We start from the raw sequence: 18,758 nt of genomic DNA, 5'->3' as shown, positions 1-18,758 counted from the left end.
TACATTGGTCTAACATGTAATTAATATGAATGTCAATTTCCTGTCTGCCAAGATATTTGACAGAGTCTTTAAGGGAAAAATTATAAGAACCTAGGACCATGTGACTTAATTTAGGTATGTTGTGTTTACTGAAAACACAAACTTCAGACTTGGAGTAGGAAATCTGAAAACCATATATATATTTTCCATATATTATATATCTATATATATATATATATATATATATATATATATATATATATATATATTTATATATATATATATATATATATATATATATATATATATATATATATATATATATATATTTATATATATATATATATATTAACCATATATTTTCAGTATATATGCAGAGGTCATCTGCATAGTGTACAATTTTAAACCAAATATGATTAAAACTTAGTTGATGGAAATCAGCAATATACAAATTAAAGCGAACAGGGCTTAAAACTGAGCCTTGTGGAAGTCCGTTGTTCTTATTTCTTGGACCTACAATTGTGTTATTAAAATGCTTTAAAAATATTTTTCTATTAGTATGCTTCCATAAAGTCCTCGTAGACACACCGTCTCAGGACTAGCAACTTCACGTGGAGTCATATGTCGCCATGTTACCTAATCCAACGGTAACTTTAACATCTCAATATTTTATAATACTGTAAACCAAATGTAACCAATTAATTTTTAACGAGTTTTTACCCATATATTTAGTGGCTACATTCATGTACTCCTAGACACTGATGATGGAATATGGATTCCGAAAACGTTTTGTCTAACATAGCCCGTTTGGGTTTTTAAATATATACCTTTTACAAAGGATTTTAATAAATTTTTTAATATATGGTATACAGCCCACTACAGAAACGTAGATTCCTTGTGGATTATAAATATATTTGATATAAAGTTCATAAGCCTTCACCACACCTAGAAGTTCTCTTCTAGTAACGTAGTACTATAATCGACAAAACCTCGCTGAAGTAAGCGGAGACATTTTCTTGTTTATCTTAAATTCACAAAAAATCAGATCCAAGGGTAACGTTGCTCTAATCAATATCCTAAATGAAGTTTCCTTCCTATCTCGGGTAGCTTAGTATTGGTGAACTGATAAGATTTTTGAGACTAATCATTTCATACATATCCTTTGTCTACTTAGGTGAGTTTGTTGCAACATTAGCAATTCATTTGACAAATCGTCGGCAATATGTGCATAAGCCGGGAAAATTTCTAATTTTTTGTTTATCTTTGGTACATACCATTCTCAAATTGCTTTAACTTTCTGAGGGAGAGCTGTTACACTATTATACTGTAAGTATCTAACTTCTCTTCGAAACATGTGACCCTTTTTTGGGCTTCACAGAATGTTGTCGAATGCTCTTCCAACTTACAACAATTTTCCTATCAGTGTACACTATGATTTATTTATTAAGGATAAAAATTAAATAAAAACAAAATAATTCCAACACGTTTTAATATCACTCTCTCTTGTAATAAACATTGGAATTCAAACTATAGGGAATACTATTAAACATTACGAAACTAAAAAACACAACACAACTTGCAATCTTAATATAAAATCCTACGAGTTCATAACGACAAATATTAAAATTGGCACTCAATTTCATATTTTTTTGTATGAAAAACACTTGTAAATGTGACCAAGAATCTATTTGAGCTTTCAGAAGGATAGGCCAGTATATGTTTACAATTTCAACATGAAATAATAATTTGAAAACAATTTTAGCACATTTTGATTAAACATACAAATATAAAACTTCAATTTAACAATCAATGGCGGAAAATACATCTTTTATATTGTTTACCTACTTCGTTGCATGTCATCAGTAACAAATCTATGCAGAGATACCTCTACTAATCGTTATCTCTAATCGAGAAGCTACACCTTTTACATACAAAAAATCTAATATGTACCTTTGGATTTTTTTCTTATATTAGAGGATAAAATAATATTTTCCAAAAAAGTTATTCTAATAGGTAAAAAAAACAATAATATTGTCATCTTTATAAAATGGATATAGGATAATCAAAGCTTACACTTTTGATAATGGTCTTGGTAAGTCTATGTCAATGTTTCAAAAGTACATGCATTTTCCTGGTTAACATAATAAAATGTTTATTATTAATATTACTCGAAAACAGTGATTACAGACTCATATAAACAGATGTTTCATCATTTGATTATTGTTTATTTATATATACAAAATGTTAAAACTAAATAGTTTCTAAGAACTTATAATTGTCATTATTGGTGTTTTGAATAGAAACAGAACAATGAGTGATTATCCTTTTATAATAGAAATAATTCTAGAAATAAAGAATATAAGGATTGCAAAACTAATATGGCACAGATAAATAATATGTTATCTACCAGTATATCCAAGATCCTTATGCAAAGGTACACCAAACGCCAATTAGGGTGAGATGCGCGAAATGACGCATTTTCGTCTGTTACCCGATTCCTCTGACTAGCAAACACAAACGATCGTTAGTATTATTGGCTATTTAGAAACACTTGCGCTCACCACGATTTAACTAACTAATGCCGATAAAATATATGGCCGTATTTGAACATAATTGTAAATTATGTACTGTTTAGTAGAAGGTGAACATGCAATGAAGGTTGTAGAAAAATTAAACCAACTAAATTTCACTTTAGCAGAAAACATACTTTTTGACAATATAATATGCGCCATTAAAGATACTTTACTCTCATTATCGTGATTTTTGTGTTTAAGTAATCAAACATTTCATTTAATTCAAAAGTTCAAGTATCAATAATGAGGAACTTACTGCCCATATTGTACGCAAAATGTTTTGTACATAAAACATTGAAAACGTTATTTTAGTACAGAAACAAAAAATAATAATTTAAGAATAATAATCTCGAATTATCCACAACAAAAAAAAAACAATTCAAGATGTTTACTTAAAAAACTTACCAGAAACAAAATTTTTGAATTTTTGAGATTATTTAGTGATACAATAGCACAGTTATCATCATAGTAAATTTAATTTTTAACTATTTCTAGCTTAATTATCCAATTTAAATGTTATACTAATATTTTTAGATTGTATTATTTTTAACTGATGTTTTAATTAGTGAATATCTATTTGAAACATTTTATGATTTTTTTATCCACAATAATTAAGAAAAAAATAAGTAGTATGAATAAAAATACAAATGAAAACCGAAAGGTTGGTGTTATAAAATACAGCACAAAGTGAATTATATCTTACAAAAAAAAAAGATACGGCAGCATGTTACTGGTTTTTTGGTACACTCTACATTCAAGAAAAGTCTTAAATATTCCATTTTTCACAGAATATAAAATGAAATCATTCTGCTGTATTAGAGTAAAATTATTTTTTTTTAAGAAATAGTTATTCAGGTTGAAATGTATAAAACTAAATTAGAAGAAATCACGATCAATATGTGAATATGACGAAATCAAATATAATTTTGCGAATATGGAGAAACTGATTCATTCTGTAGGACGAAAATTAATTACAAAATAATACCTGGGTAGAGAGAAAAACAAATAATTAATATTCTCAACCATAAAATAATCTCAAAGTTCATAATAACATCCTAAAAAAAGGTATACCTGATAGTCATGAATTTTTGCAAGTAGCCTCTACTACGGGCAGCTGTAGGCTATTATATCAGATTCTATCTAATATAAAAATCATAAGAATGTAACTGTAGAATCAGTTACATTCTTTTAACTGCCATATACTACTAGCTACTATACACAATTCTAAAACATTACTATCATCAGAGACATGCTGTACCACATAGATTTGCAAAATGCGAAAATGTATATCTCAAAGGAAAAATATTAGCTTGGATATGAGGAAGAAGAAATTTGAGAATAACCAGAAATTTACTGACCCAGCTGTACAATACTCTAACTCGTATTGTATAGAACAAAAAAATAACTGTTCAACAGTATTTATGTCAGTAAAAAAATCGTAAAATCTGTAAAAATTATTTCAATAATTAAAAGGTTCAAAAATGGACAAAAATTTCAGTTGGCAATTATTGTTTCCTAGCAAAGCATTTCTTCTTAAAACAATTTGTAAATATTCATAATTTTCTTGAACTTGTTATATATAGTCATTTATTACATAATTAATATCTTACACAGCTTATAAATAACAATTATTTCAAATCGATCTAAGAAATATTAATGATATCAACCCTTGCATAGAATACAGTGGTAACTAACATTTTTGGAGATTTTAAGTTACAGGTTTCTTGTACAACTTTTTATTCGAACAAGATACAATTGTATTATACAAGAAATATTCCGAATGGAGTAATACCGTAAATAAAAAAAAATGTTTGAATTATTTATAGAATAACAGAGTAAATATAGATAGAATGTTGAAACAAATCAAATTTTCGTCGAAAAATACTCAATCATACTATAGTGTCTCAAAATAATTCTCATATTTTAAAAACTACACCCTAACTGTTGTTACAATTTTATTCACCGCATTGGCCTCCAAGTTTCGATAATTGTGCAGGTAGATACATGTGTGTCAACATTTTGCGGAATTATTGTGAGGAGAGGGGTAGACTAGAGTCTCATTACCTTAGAAAAAAAAAACAAAATTATATTTTGAAGAGACTAAACATTTCTTAACTTTTTGATTTGTATACAGAGTGGATACAAAAACAACATCCTATCTCATCTATTGCAACGTTAAGACAGTACCGTGAAATATTTAACACAGAGTTTTTTAAACCAAAAAAGTTCAATGTGTCTACTGTCATGTTTACTGAAGTGTATGCGAAGACGAAAAAACAGAGATGGATCTGAAGTACACTGATTGCTATTGAGACTTGTAAGACAACTTAAGGAAACGGATAAAGAGATCGCTAAAATTCACTGGAAATTATAGTTACTTGTTACGAATTGCAGAAAGTTCTCACCACACCTCAATCTTAACTGCTGTTTTATTATAAACGAAAATTATGCGTTTTTAATTCCACAATATTTGACATAGGACGCAATGAAGGATTTTGCTACCTGTGGGATTAAACTAGAGGAAAGAAGGGGGCTAACGAAATAAAGAGCAGTGTTTATAATTTTATTGTAACTAAGGTTTCAAAAGGATATAAAAACTTTACATTTTATAGAGATATTTATTGTGGAGGACAAAACCGAAACCGTATATGTATGATGCATTTTTTTGCAGCTAAAAATTTTTCTATAAACATAACGCACAACTATTTTGAGGTAGATTATTCTAAAAATGAGGGAGATTCCATTTATGCCTTAATAGATCGATGTAAAAATAACCAGTTTTTATTCCTGAACAATGGATGAGCTTAGTAGGATGTGCAAAAACAGGTAAACCATATTGGGTAACTGAATTGCATAACCTTGTGACAACATTTCCAAATTCATATATAAATGAAGAAAACGAAAAATTGTTTGGACATGGTGAAACACAAATATTTCTGAAACAAATCTTGGCAAAGTGAATATTCAATTTGATTTTCTATCTGATAAAAAATTTAGTGAAACTTATTGCAGAACCTATCTCCAAAAAAACTTGGGAAATTCTAGTAAAAACCTTTCTAAGAAGCTAGATCCATCATATTCATCCCAACTAGGGACAAACAAAACAAAATATAATGATCTGATTTATGTCAAAGCCAGCACATTTCAGCCACTTTATTGTATTATTTATTATTATAAAAATCTCCCAATTACTAATTTAATAGGAATAAGCCACAATTGAAGTTTAAAATAAGTTTATTGACGTTTCAAATTAGCATTTTAAAAACGATTTCCAAAGTGGAAATTGAAATGTCAATAACCTTATTTTTAACTTCAATTGTGGCTTATTAATATAGTAATTGCTTTAATTATATAATTATAATCAATATAGTAATTATAAAATAGTAATTGCTTTAAGATGCCACAAGAAAATAGTTTCAGAATAATATTAAAAATCTCCCAGTTGATTGGAAATATGCAATTAATCAAAAACTATCTACTGTTATTAAACTTTAACTTACAATAAGCAATTATTTGAAATGTATATTAACCTTTCCAATAAGAATATTGTAAATGCAGTTACAAGATTATTCTACATTACATTTATATTAAAAACTCTGACACAGTTCAAAAAACTATCCACTAATCAAAAATAGTAGGCCTTATTCTAAAAGAGGACTTCAATATTTATATAAATACTTACTTCTTACACTGAAAAAATGTCACATTCATGTAAAAAAGTAAATAAAAGAAATTGGTATCTGTTTTTGTCAGTTCTGAAGAAAATCTTAAATGCTGGTTAAGTTATTCTTTGCAAGGGTCAATATAAAGAATACTAACAATAAAAGGGATCACTAAATTCATATATTTTAATTCCATCACTACATAGTAATAAAGGATACAGACTTAATTAAACCAAAATTGGAGATTCTACTTTTAATTTGGAGAAACGTTTTTAGTCACACATCTAAATATTTTGGTTTAAATAAGGCATAAGGTATTTACTAACACCACCTTTCCAAATTAATATTTAGGTAACAAACATTTTCTTTAATCAAAATGAAAAATTAAAAACACAGTTTACACATACTGGCCTAAGGGGAAGCAAGGCACCATTGGTTTGTGACTATTAAGTACAATGCAGACATCATGACTATACTTGAATATCATTTCGTTCTTTTTCACGTTGTCGGACAGCAACTGCAGTCTCAACCAGCAAGTATAAGCACTTAAACTTATCCTTGTCTTCATCAGTTGCAAGAGGATCTGCTTGAATCAAATCATTGACAGGGTGTGCAGGCATTACTTGTACTTTTGGAGCTGAAAGTGTGTGAGTCATTTGGGTCAATTGGGGATTCCAATAATCAGTGCTGCCAAAGTTTCCTTCGTTATTTCTAAAAAAAAAACAGATTAACATTGAAACAATTTTATTTCATAATAGGTATGTTTTTATAAAAGGTACTACAATCTAAATACACTCCAGTAACTTGTTTCAAAAATGTTATTTGAAATGTGTACCATTCAAAATAAAATTAACCTTTAAAAAAAACTTCTTGAATATATAATGTAATAATTAAAAGAAAAACGCCTTGAAAAAAAAATGAATATACACAATAGAACAATATAACACAGTGGTCATACATGAAATAAAGATTACAAAACTTTGATAAAATTTAAGATTAATTTTAAGGAATTTTAAAGAGAAAAATGAAGAAAAAGAGAATATAATAGAAGCAAGTATAGAAAAAATAGACAAATTCAGAGATGCCGTATTAGTTTGACTTTAAGAATAAAATGAAAAAACCCAAATTACCCTCTAATAGCAGGATGGTTAGCTTCATTTTGTACTCCATATCTTATAACTGTCTGCCAAGAAGCAAATTTCTCCTCTTCACTGGGACTAGAACTCTCATATTCGTTAGGACTATCTTCTTCAGAACGATACATCAACGTCATACTGTCTTCATAGTCATGATCAAGTCTTATGCGCTTTCCTCTTGTGATAGATTGTATATCTCCATGCCAATTTACTGGTGGCTGCTCACCAATTCCATTTACACTACTCAATTTCTTACCTCTTCTAGATATTGTATAGTGATTTGGATCATGACCTTCTCTTCTAATCATCTCTGGCAATATCCTTCTCCTTGCATTGATAAACCAGTTGCAAACCTGCAATAAAAATAATTATGAACTATTACAAACATTTTAAAATACATACTTAACAGTTTTATTACTTAAAATGTGAAATTTAAGTTTGAAATTTAAAATCAGATAATACGTGCAACTTTCTTAATCAATATATATATATATATATATATATATATATATATATATATATATATATATATATATATATATATATATATATATATATATATATATATATATATATATATATATATATATATATATATATATATATATATATATATATATATATATATATATATATATATATATATATATATATATATATATATATATATATATATATATATATATATATATATATATATATATATATATATATATATATATATATATATATATATATATATATATATATATATATATATATATATATATATATACAATCAATATATTATAGAATAAGTGGTTCCCTAAAAAAAAAACAAATAATATAATATTTTGAAGATTTGAACAAAAAAGAACTACAGGAAGGTTATATCTTCAACTAAAAACAAACTAATCACTTTCACAATAAATGTACTATATTGTGAAACAGATTTTAGTGTATTGGACAATTAATAGATTATGTAAAAACAGAATCGAAACAAAAAATAATTACTAGAAGTTATCAAAGGTATTTTTAAGTCATATTATATACAAAATCTTACAAGTTGTGTTGGATTATGAATTTAACACATTACAATAGAGAAATAGTAAATAAAAGAACAATTTACCATTTAAAGTTATACCTTCTAAAAAAGCAATATGATAAATCTTACCTGCAAAACAGTAAGATTGGCTTCTTGTGAAAGAGTCAATTTTTCACCATCAGTTGGATAAGCATTGTAGCGATGGTCATACAACCATCTTTTCAAAATTTTTACTGAATGTTTAGGCAAATTTCCCCTTCGTTTCCTTACAGGAGTACCCATCACATGGTTAACCATTGCAAGTTGATTTTGTGAAATAAGCTCCTCATGTTCCTGCTCAGATCCAGATTCATTTTCATCTGTACTGCTCCCAGATTGGAATCTTTCCCGATCTATAAAATAATTAATTAATGGATCCATTTTCTAAACTATAAAATGATATTTTAGAGAAAATGCAAGCTGAATAAATAAACTTTTCATGACAACCTAAAACAACAGTCAGACAATTGAAACTGACAATGCCTTCTTCATCAAACTCTTTCTCTTTTATTTAATGAAATAAGTAATAGTTAATACTAACTAATGGCATAAGGGTAAGTGAGGATCAAAAGTTGTAATGAAATAAACTATACTACCTTGGAATATGAAGAGAAATAGAAAAACCATGTGCTTTAAAAATTAAAGACAGTGTTCTTTAATAACACTAGAACTATATTTTTTAATATAAAGATATTAGGCATACATGTAACCACTGAGATAAATAAGTATAATTCGAATAATTCATATGCACGGTTAAGTAAAAAGTTTCTTAATGTTAAATTTGCACATACTCAGATACAAAGTTCTAAATGGTTAAATTCTTAGTTAAAACAGTTTATCTAATATTAGACAATGTTAAAATATTTTAAACAGAAGACTACCATCGTTAACAAATATTGTACAATTTATTACCGCTTTTAAATGTGCAATAATCCATATCCATAGTAGTTAATTTATGTACTTAATAAAATAACCCGAACTTTTTAACTTTTTTAAATAAAAAGCACGTTTAGATGACAGTAAAACTGACACATGACAGAAATGGCTACCTCGTGGTCGCTTGGAGAAGAACCGCTAATATATAGTAAACAAACAAACAAGACCTGATTTCTCGAAATATAACTTACAAAGTTGTCGGCAATTGAAATGATGTAAAACAACTATCTGAACTATTTATACTGACTTTTAATTGGAAAAATAAGCGTATACTTACGAACTTTCATCTTCATAGTTGACAGGTCAAGCTAACTTAAATATTTACGTAATAAGAGATGCTTTCTTTTAACTGCCGAGAAAAAACTCTTCTAAAATGTCACTCAAAAAAGAATGAACTTGCCAAATAGGTTTACTTCTGTATTGTTGACTTTTCGAAGTCTGAAGCCAATAATAGTAAACACACTCAAAACACTTTTTTGATACTGAAAACTGTAACAACTATTATTGTATTACATATCTGAAAGATAAATAGAAGTTTATCGCTAATTATAGAAGGAATTAAACTTGTATTTATAAAAAAATCACTTTTAAAACAAAACTGATTGTCACGCGTGCTACAACTTGACAGTTTATATGGCGGTCTAATTGATAGACGTCAGTACGCAGGTCACGGATTTATTATTCAATTTGATCATTTTGATTGGTTCATTCGAAGAATAATGGCGGAAGCTAAACTTTCGTGAATAATCGGCGGTAAATTTTAAAAACCAACCTTTGACATCTTTATCTCTGGAAATAAATTAATGGTGTTTTATTTTACACATTTTGTGAGTTTATAGTTGAAAAGCTACCGGTATTATGTAAAAATAATACAATTTATCGAAACAAACAAATAATATCATATGTATTGAATGTGTTTATTACATAAATAATCTTATCTAATTTTGAAGACAGGGACGAATTCAGGGATTGTCTCCCGAAAAAGAAATTTAAGAAAATTCAGGTAAATATCTTTGACGATAAATATTATCATGTTTAAAAGCTTCGTCGTATCGTTCTGTTATTATTTTATATGCTAATGTCATTTCCTTCTCTAATTTTTGCGGTTATTCCTTAGAACGCTACATACCTACTCTTAAAAAATTCATTTCATAATTTTTAAAAGAAACTTTTAAAAAGAACATTTTAAACATAACATAAATCTGGACAAGATGTGACCTATAATATGTATCTACTCATCTATAATAAATTGTTAGTCAAATTACTGTTACATAAATCCTAAATTTTACTTGGGGCTTTTTAAAAATTTATTGGTACATTGCGCTTAAGGAATTAAGAATTTTTTATAGTATTTATGCTTGCTCCGTCATTTCATTTTCAGTAATAGCATAACCAAATATTTGAATACCTTCTCCTTCTTCTTCGGTGAACTAATTTGTCCGGTTAGAGTGTCGAATTTTTTGTTTTGTTGGTGCCTATTTTCTTTTACCATTTTTATGTAAAACAAAACAGAAAATTTATTAAAAAAAAAGATATTTCACACAAAAAAAAAAAACAAAATATAAAAATACAATATCTCCAATTTTTTGTGATATTCTGCAAAACAATTTTGTTAACAAAGCCCTGGTTCTCCTTCGCATGAAGAATAATTATATTGGGTAAACAGCCTGTTATTTGCTGCATTCTCTACATCTTTTCCTACTCGTTCTGTCCAATTTACTAGGTAAACGCGTAGTATCCAACTTGTGTGTAGGTGATAATGATTTTTCCGATAACAAAGTTTTTATAACTTGCAAACAGTAATCATAATATTGTTAGTTTTACTATTGCAGCTCTTCTGAATAAAAGAAAACTGTTGAAAAAATAATAGACAAACAATGTATTCCGAGCTTCTTATACCATTTCAGTCTTCCTCTCATTTGAATAGGATGAAAACATTTTTATCCTGTCAATCAATGCCGACCATATCTGCGTTGTATTTAGTAATAGCGTTTGGTTTCTATACAACGTACAACGGAATACTATTATAAAAGTTGTCCATATATAAGCATGTCCTTTGTTCTCGAACCCTTTTATCAGTGACAATACCACTTTTTCAGTATGCCCTGTACCACCAGTTTCACCTTGAGCACCACTGTATACATTGCATCGCAGCACCGTCCATCTGGCTCAGCTAATATATACAATTTTATGCCGAACTTGTGTCGTTTACCTTTTAAAAATTGACGAAAAGATAGTCTTCCTCGCCACAGCATCATGGACTCATCTAAGGATAACGATTTTCCAGGGTAATAAATTATTGAAATAATCTTGAAGATTTCTGATTTTATGTAAATGATCACCATAACCAGGATTTACCTAATAACGTGCATTTGTTGAGAAATGAAGAAACCTCATATATATATATATATATATATATATATATATATATATATATATATATATATATATATATATATATATATATATATATATATATATATATATATAGAGAAAAGGAGTACGACCGTCAATCCAAAATAAACTAAGGTACACTCGACCGAAAAACCCACCACTCTTCGAGTGTACCTTAGTATATATATATATATATATATATATATATATATATAAGGTTATAAGGTTCTTGAACTCCTAAGTGGAGCATAGAGCTTCAGTGAAACCTCATAATGATTATAAATCTATTTCTGCTCGTGTATTTTTGTTAACCAGGAATATCAAACAGTTTATCTTTTTTCAAGTAGTCTTATAGCCGATTGAGTTGTACATTGCCCATTTGGAACCACACGCCAAAAAAAATCTTTAACTCTGATAGGGAACGTGGTTTCCACTCAGTTATTTTGGATTTTTCCAAAGTAGAGTGACTTAAAAAATATTACTGTCTAAATATTCGTTTGATCTACAATGTAATTTAGCAATTCATCAGTTACAAGCAAACTGAAAAGATCGTATGGATTATTACTAACGGGTGGTGGTACACGAAAGCATAGAATTTTTCATATAAAAATGATTGCACTTCATTCAAAATTTACGACGTTAGAACCCCACAGCGTTGTCAAAACATCAGAATAGTTAGTAAGTGAGGAATTTTTAAAATAACAACTATTTATCAAACTGTTATATTAACAGTAAATACACTTAGTTTTAAGACTACTGCAACACACTAAAATACATAAGAAAACTTTTAATACAAAATTATATATATATTCTAAATTTTAAACTTACCTCTTTTATTAGAGCATTAATAGTAAAAACGTCCCGCCATTATTTCTTGTTCAAAATAATCTATCTTATATGAAAGCTTATCAGCTTTCTACAGACGATTTAGTTGTTTTGGCATAGCACAATCACAATACACAACAATAATTGGTATTTAAAGCTATTAATCTAAATTTAATATGTATTTACAAATACAATTTATTAAGATCAAATTGTGATCTTTCTTCTATAGAGTTTCGTGATTAAACCATGCTTTCGATTTTTCGTTTTGTTGGGGTCCTATTATTTGTTCTGCTGTTTTTTATGTTTATCCATTCCTTTCTTATATCTTTTTTTTTCTTTCCTTGTTAATATTTGTTTTGATTATTTTCATCTTTAATTTTGATATTAATAGTAAGAAATCAGTGTCCGCGTTTGCTCCTCCATAAGATCTAATATCTTGTACTATTTGTGCCCACCCTTTGGGAATTAATACATGGTCTATTTGATTGCCATCCATTCTTCCCGGTATCATCCACGTTATCTTGTGTTCTCTTTTGTGTTTATGTACTGACTATATATGTTTGTTACAGATGCTAGTTTGCAGATTTTTCCCCCGTTATCGTTTGTAACTTCATGTATGGTTTCTTTGCCAGCAACATTTCGGTTATAATCTTCCCTTCCGAACTTTGCATTTAAGTCGCCCATTTTTATTAAGATGTCATATCTGGGGATATTTTCACAGGTTTCTTCTAAGAGGTCATAAAATGCTACTCTGTCTTCTTGGGTTGCTTCTTCTGTAGTGGGTAGTTAAGTATCAATATGTTTGCTTGTTTGTTCTATATTCTGATGTAAGATGTCCTTCCATTAACTGCTTTGAATTGTAGTACTTTTTCTCTCAGTCTTCTATTCACCATAAAGGCTGTCTCATTTATCCCCTGTTAGTTTTTTCCTGAATAGTACATAGTAAAATTTGTCCTTGATTTTTCCATCGTATTTCTTGCAGAGCTAAAATTTCTAGTTTATATTTTTCCATTTCTAGGGCTATTTCTTGCATCTTACCTATTGCTAGAATGGTTTTTATATCCCAGGATCCGATTTTAACTTTACTATTTTCCTCCCATCACGTTTCTTTTTTTATTTCTGTGTGTCTTGTTTTGTTATTTTCGTTAGACTTTTCTACTGCCAGGTCTGTTGTCTTTGTCGTCATAATTATAGGTATCGACTGCATTCCGTATTAGTTTTTTGAACGTATTTAGCTTCATGTACCCTATTTTTGTTGTATTATTCTTATATTTTTCTTCTTTTCCTAATTCTTGCCTGTACCTCTCTTTCCGATTTTGTCATGTCAGATTCTTATATATATGTTCTGTCCTGATATACGACGTCTGGTTATTAAATAACAAGACTGCGCGCGCAGAAGGCGTCCTAGATGAGAAGAGTGGGAAACGAATGCAACATTGGATAGTTGGAAGTGTCTACTCTTTCAGTACAAAAATACGTTTTTGTAGCTATAGTAGTATTTTGCTGTAGAGGTTACAAAAGAACGTGTTTTTTTCTCGTGACGATAAGAATGTGTGACGAAAAACATGAGCAACGAATTAATGTGAAATTTCTCGTTAAATTAAAAAAAACTCCGACTGAGTGCTATAATTTGTTGAAAGAGACCTATGGTGAGAAATCTCTATTTCGTGCGCGTTTTCGAATGGTATAAACGGTTTTCTGAAGGCCGAGAGAGCGCCGAAGATGAAGAACGTCCAGGTCGACCTGTCTCTGTTTCGATTCCGCAAACAGTGACCAAAATAAATGAAATTGTGCGCGGAGATCGTCGTATGAGCATTCTGATAATTGCCGAGACTGTAAACGTCGATAAAGAAACTGTCAGAAAAAATTTACATGAAGAAAGTCTGTGCGAAGTTGGTCCCAAAAAATTTGACCCCTGCCTAAAAGCTCGTCCATCAACAGATCTGCTCAGATTTTCTTGAGAGGTTACATGAAGAGCCTGAATTAATGGAGAAAACATCATCACTTGCGATGAAACCTGAATATTCAAATACGATGTTGAAACTAAGCGACTTGCACTGGACAACTCCTGCATCGCCAAGAATGCAGTTTTTTTCGACATTAACGGCATCGTGATGACTGAATGGGTTCCAGAGGGTCAAACTGTAAACCAAACTTACTATTTGAAAGTTTTGGCAACGCTGCGAGAGCGAGTTCGTAAGAAACGACCAGAGTTGTGGAAAAACAAGCAGTGGATCTTGCACCAGGACAACCCATAACGCGCTGTCTGTGAAGCGTTATTTAGCCGCTAGAGGCATTCCAGTGCTCGAACACCCGCCGTACTCGCCTGATTTAGCACCCTGTGACTTTTTCCTGTTTCCGACGATCAAGTCTGCCTTAAAAGAAATTCGATTCGAGTCGATGGAAGAGGTGAAGCCAAAAAAGGCGAGCTCCTAAAAGCTGTAACAAAAGGAGACTTCCTGCATGGCTTTGACCAATGGAAAAAACGAATGGAACGGTGTGTGGCGAGGGAAGGGGAATATATTGAGGGAGAGCATTCGATTGTAGAATAATTTTTAAAATAAAACTCTTTTTCATAAGCAGTCTCTTTATTTAATAGCCAGACCCCGTATATTTGAGTTTACTTTTATTCTTCAGTACAGACTTTTTATCTATCATATTTTCCATTTCAGACAGCCTTGACAGTTTAATTTTTACCTGAAGATTTGTTTCAATGAATTCTTTTGAATACTAGTTTGTATTTAATACTTTTGTTATCGTTGGTGTCCATAGTTGTCTTTAACAATTATATTCTTTTTTCTTTTGCCTCTCTCAATTCGTTCTATTTTATCATTTGCTTCTTTGAGTCCTATTTGTAACTCCATATTCTTTGATGCAATCCACAGTCTCTCTTTGCTCTCTGCGCAGGTTTTTTATTTTGCTCATCATATCATCGTGCTTTGACAGTATTTCACACATCGTTTTTAACATGTCCTCATTTTGATTACCGCTCCTATTTGGTGATCTCCTCGTAGCCTTGCCCTTTCCAAATAACTCTTCTTCATACCTATCTCTGCTTCTCCTTTTCCAATTTTCTTCACCGCTATTTTCATAATCTCTTCTTGGCGTTAACGGTTTCCTATATGCTCCGCCGCTGGCCATTTAATTGACTGAAATCAAATCTAATATTCTTTATAATAATATAATTTAATGTTCATTAAAATAAATCGAATTGAACACCTATTTCTTTCATTGGGTATTAATTAACGTTCTTATCACACGTAGGGCGCAAACAGTCAAAATCCAAACCAAATTTTCGTAGACTTTTATCCGTACGGTGGTTTAAAACGATTTATTTTAACCTTATTTAACTATTTTAGCTTTACTTACAGTTTTCAATGATATGAAAATTAAAACTCACTTTTCACAATTGTATGAAATTTTATACGGGGCGCAAATTTATCACGTTTCGCTTGTCTCAGTGGCCGTGCTCTAGGACAGGGGTGCTCAGACTTAAAGTGTCTGCGATCTATCACAAAATATTTAAAAGACAAGCGATCGACTACCGACTGAAACCTAGATTCTAAAATACGTAGATTTTTGAAAATTAGTGTATATGTATTTATGCTCTAATTATATGTATAATTAGAGCATATATTCAAGCATCTAACACTAAAAGTTGTAAAGAAATAATTTTGCATGGTACTGCATATCATCCTCAAACTGTTTGTAAGATGTGTAATTACTGGATGCCAACCGCAAGCCTGATGTAAAATATACGTCCGTACTCATTTCGTATTTTACATACTTCAGTTTGTATTAATACGTCCTAATTTAATAAAGACCAGTCACCGCAGCTTGTTATATATGAAACATACACTCAAGAACAATCGGTAACACTCGACAAACGTCGCGCGGATACATTGCATCAGAACCCTGCAATATTTCGATAGCACCTGCACCAGAATAATTTAGAATTCTTTTGTGATCGACTCTAGAAACTGTCGCGATCGACCCGTCGATCGCAATCGACTGTTTGGGCACCGCTGGCCTAGGACCTCTCACAGTAACGCATATTTAAAGCATATATCCAACGAAATTGACAAACTTTAAGAGAAACCACAGCAGATCATTTTATCGATGAAATACTAAGCTCATTCCTTTCAATAATATATACCGCTGCTATCAATCACATGGGCAAATCAAAAATCTTGAAAAGAATTTCTCTTCCATGGCGGAATAAAGAGTGTAATAAAATTATTAAACAATATAAAAACTCTTTCAATAAAATGAGGCATAACAAAACCTTAGAAAATATTGTTGAATATAAGAAATTACGGCCACAAGCTAAATATATTACAAAATCAAGTAGACAGAAATCTTGTTAAGAATTTCAATCTACTATTACTAGCTCTATGCCTATACCTAAGCTCTTTATGGTAGAATGTTGGAAAAATATTTGTATGCAAGAGTTCCCGCCACGTTCTTATAGATAAACAAACATACATTATCATCTAATAGTGATATTGTTGATTTATTTATAAGCCAATTTAAAGAAAAACACTAGTGACAATAATTTAAGTTTTTAAAGCTGGCAACCCTAATTTGCGACCATTTTTTCTTATGCAACCTTATATCATCATATTAAAAAAATTAGCTTTAATTTGATATAAAAAAATATGCATATACGTCACGAGCAGCGTATTTTATTTAAAAAATAAATAAACGAAATAAAATTAAAAATTTTTTTATTTAAAATCCTTTATAAAAGGTATATAATTAAAACACCCAATCGGGCTACATCACAAAACGTTTTCGGAATCTATATTCCATCATCAGTGTGTCTAGGTGTACATGTTTTAAGACACTAAATATTTGGGTAAAAACCCGCTAAATGTTATTAATTTAAATTTAGGTTACATTATTCGATCGTATATGTTATGGTGTTAAAGTTACTAGTGGAATTGATGACATGGCAACGTAAGACTCTACATGAGGTTGATAGTCCTGAGACAAAGTGTCTACGAGGACTTGTTGATAGCAACTTTGCTATCAACAAATCCTCGTACACTTGCTTACGTTACTTTTAATAACCTCAGCTTCGTGATTTAGAATGACTCATCTCATTTATTGTTTGTTAGTTTTTAGTTAAGTTTTATGTGCCATTTTATAGATTCTTTCTATAATTTTTGTACCTAATCATTGTCAGTCTCCTTATTGCTAGTGGCCTTTGTTCTAGCTCTGCTTGTAGATTAAAAACAACTAGGCTGGTTAGCGTGAGGTTTTGGGAAATATTCTTACCTGACCCAAGTTGTTGATAACTGTATGTGAGAGCTCTAGTTTGAGGGAGATTTTTTTTATGTAAGCACTTCCTAATCAGCCACCACCGTACCGATGCGGTAGATACAGAAAAAAGCGCATCGGTGATATCCAGTGACCAAATCTGGGTGTAATATTACAATGTAATTGTAAACTAATATACGATGTATTGAAAAATACGGAAGAAAAATATATTTACTTAAATATATATAAAAATACAAATTTTATATAATGATTTTTTTAGAATTGTGACTTAAATAACTATTTATATTACAAGTTGTTATAAAAGCTGTCAAACTCTTTCTCGTAGGTTTTATAATCTTTATTATCGAAGACTCGATTTGAAGGAATGTATTTTGTGAAAGGCATTTCAACCCACATATCCATCACTTTCTGTGAAATGTTTGAGGCCGACAAAGTCTTCTTTGATGTTGACGAGGCTATCAGTGAATGGAGTTGTTCTATTGCATTGAGTATATAGCTCTCTTTATCTTGTAAATGTTTTAGAGAGTCTGAAAACAAAATTAAACATTTAAAATTTTAATAATATATAGAAGTAAACTATATAATATATAACGCAGAACTGTGTGAATAATACAATAACAAAAAACATTATTAATGCGGATTTAAACGGACTTCCAAATCCGAAGATGTTCAAACATTTCGTAAATATACGTAATAATATATGTGCGTACGTAATTATAAACATAAATATATATATATATATATATATATATATATATATATATATATATATATATATATATATATATTATATATATGTATATATATATACAGATTGAACGAATTTAAAACGGAACATACGAAATCAATGTATTTCGGCTCAACTCCGCTCTAGGTGTTTGACCAACAAAAGGCTGTCAAATAATTA

The 18,758-nt window shown here is 29.7% G+C and overlaps 2 protein-coding genes across 3 annotated transcripts in view; both read right to left on the bottom strand.

Moving 5' to 3' along the window:
- Nucleotides 1-1,451: 1,451 nt before the first annotated feature.
- Nucleotides 1,452-9,983, bottom strand: LOC140435001 (uncharacterized). Of its 2 annotated transcripts, none has more exons than XM_072523661.1 (4): nucleotides 9,627-9,983; nucleotides 8,504-8,766; nucleotides 7,345-7,703; nucleotides 1,452-6,925 (listed from the first exon to the last, which is right to left on the bottom strand). In XM_072523661.1, the coding sequence occupies exons 1-4, from the start codon at nucleotides 9,640-9,642 to the stop codon at nucleotides 6,685-6,687; spliced, it is 879 nt and encodes a 292-aa protein (XP_072379762.1). In that variant the 5' UTR covers nucleotides 9,643-9,983; the 3' UTR covers nucleotides 1,452-6,684. The 2 variants fall into 2 exon arrangements, with proteins under 2 accessions (XP_072379762.1, XP_072379761.1); XM_072523660.1 differs by lacking the exon at nucleotides 9,627-9,983 and adding an exon at nucleotides 9,326-9,462.
- An 8,052-nt stretch (nucleotides 9,984-18,035) lies between these two features.
- The window catches only part of LOC140433488 (uncharacterized), a 54,968-nt gene continuing 54,245 nt past the window's right edge, over nucleotides 18,036-18,758 (bottom strand). Inside the window, exon 10 of the mRNA XM_072521479.1 lies at nucleotides 18,036-18,378. Coding sequence (XP_072377580.1) covers nucleotides 18,137-18,378 — 242 coding nt within the window. The 3' untranslated portion in view covers nucleotides 18,036-18,136. The remainder of the gene's footprint in view (nucleotides 18,379-18,758) is intronic.

This window comes from Diabrotica undecimpunctata, chromosome 2 (assembly GCF_040954645.1).
Source record: "Diabrotica undecimpunctata isolate CICGRU chromosome 2, icDiaUnde3, whole genome shotgun sequence".
NCBI lineage: Eukaryota > Metazoa > Arthropoda > Insecta > Coleoptera > Chrysomelidae > Diabrotica > Diabrotica undecimpunctata.
This window is presented reverse-complemented; position numbering and strand designations above follow the sequence as displayed.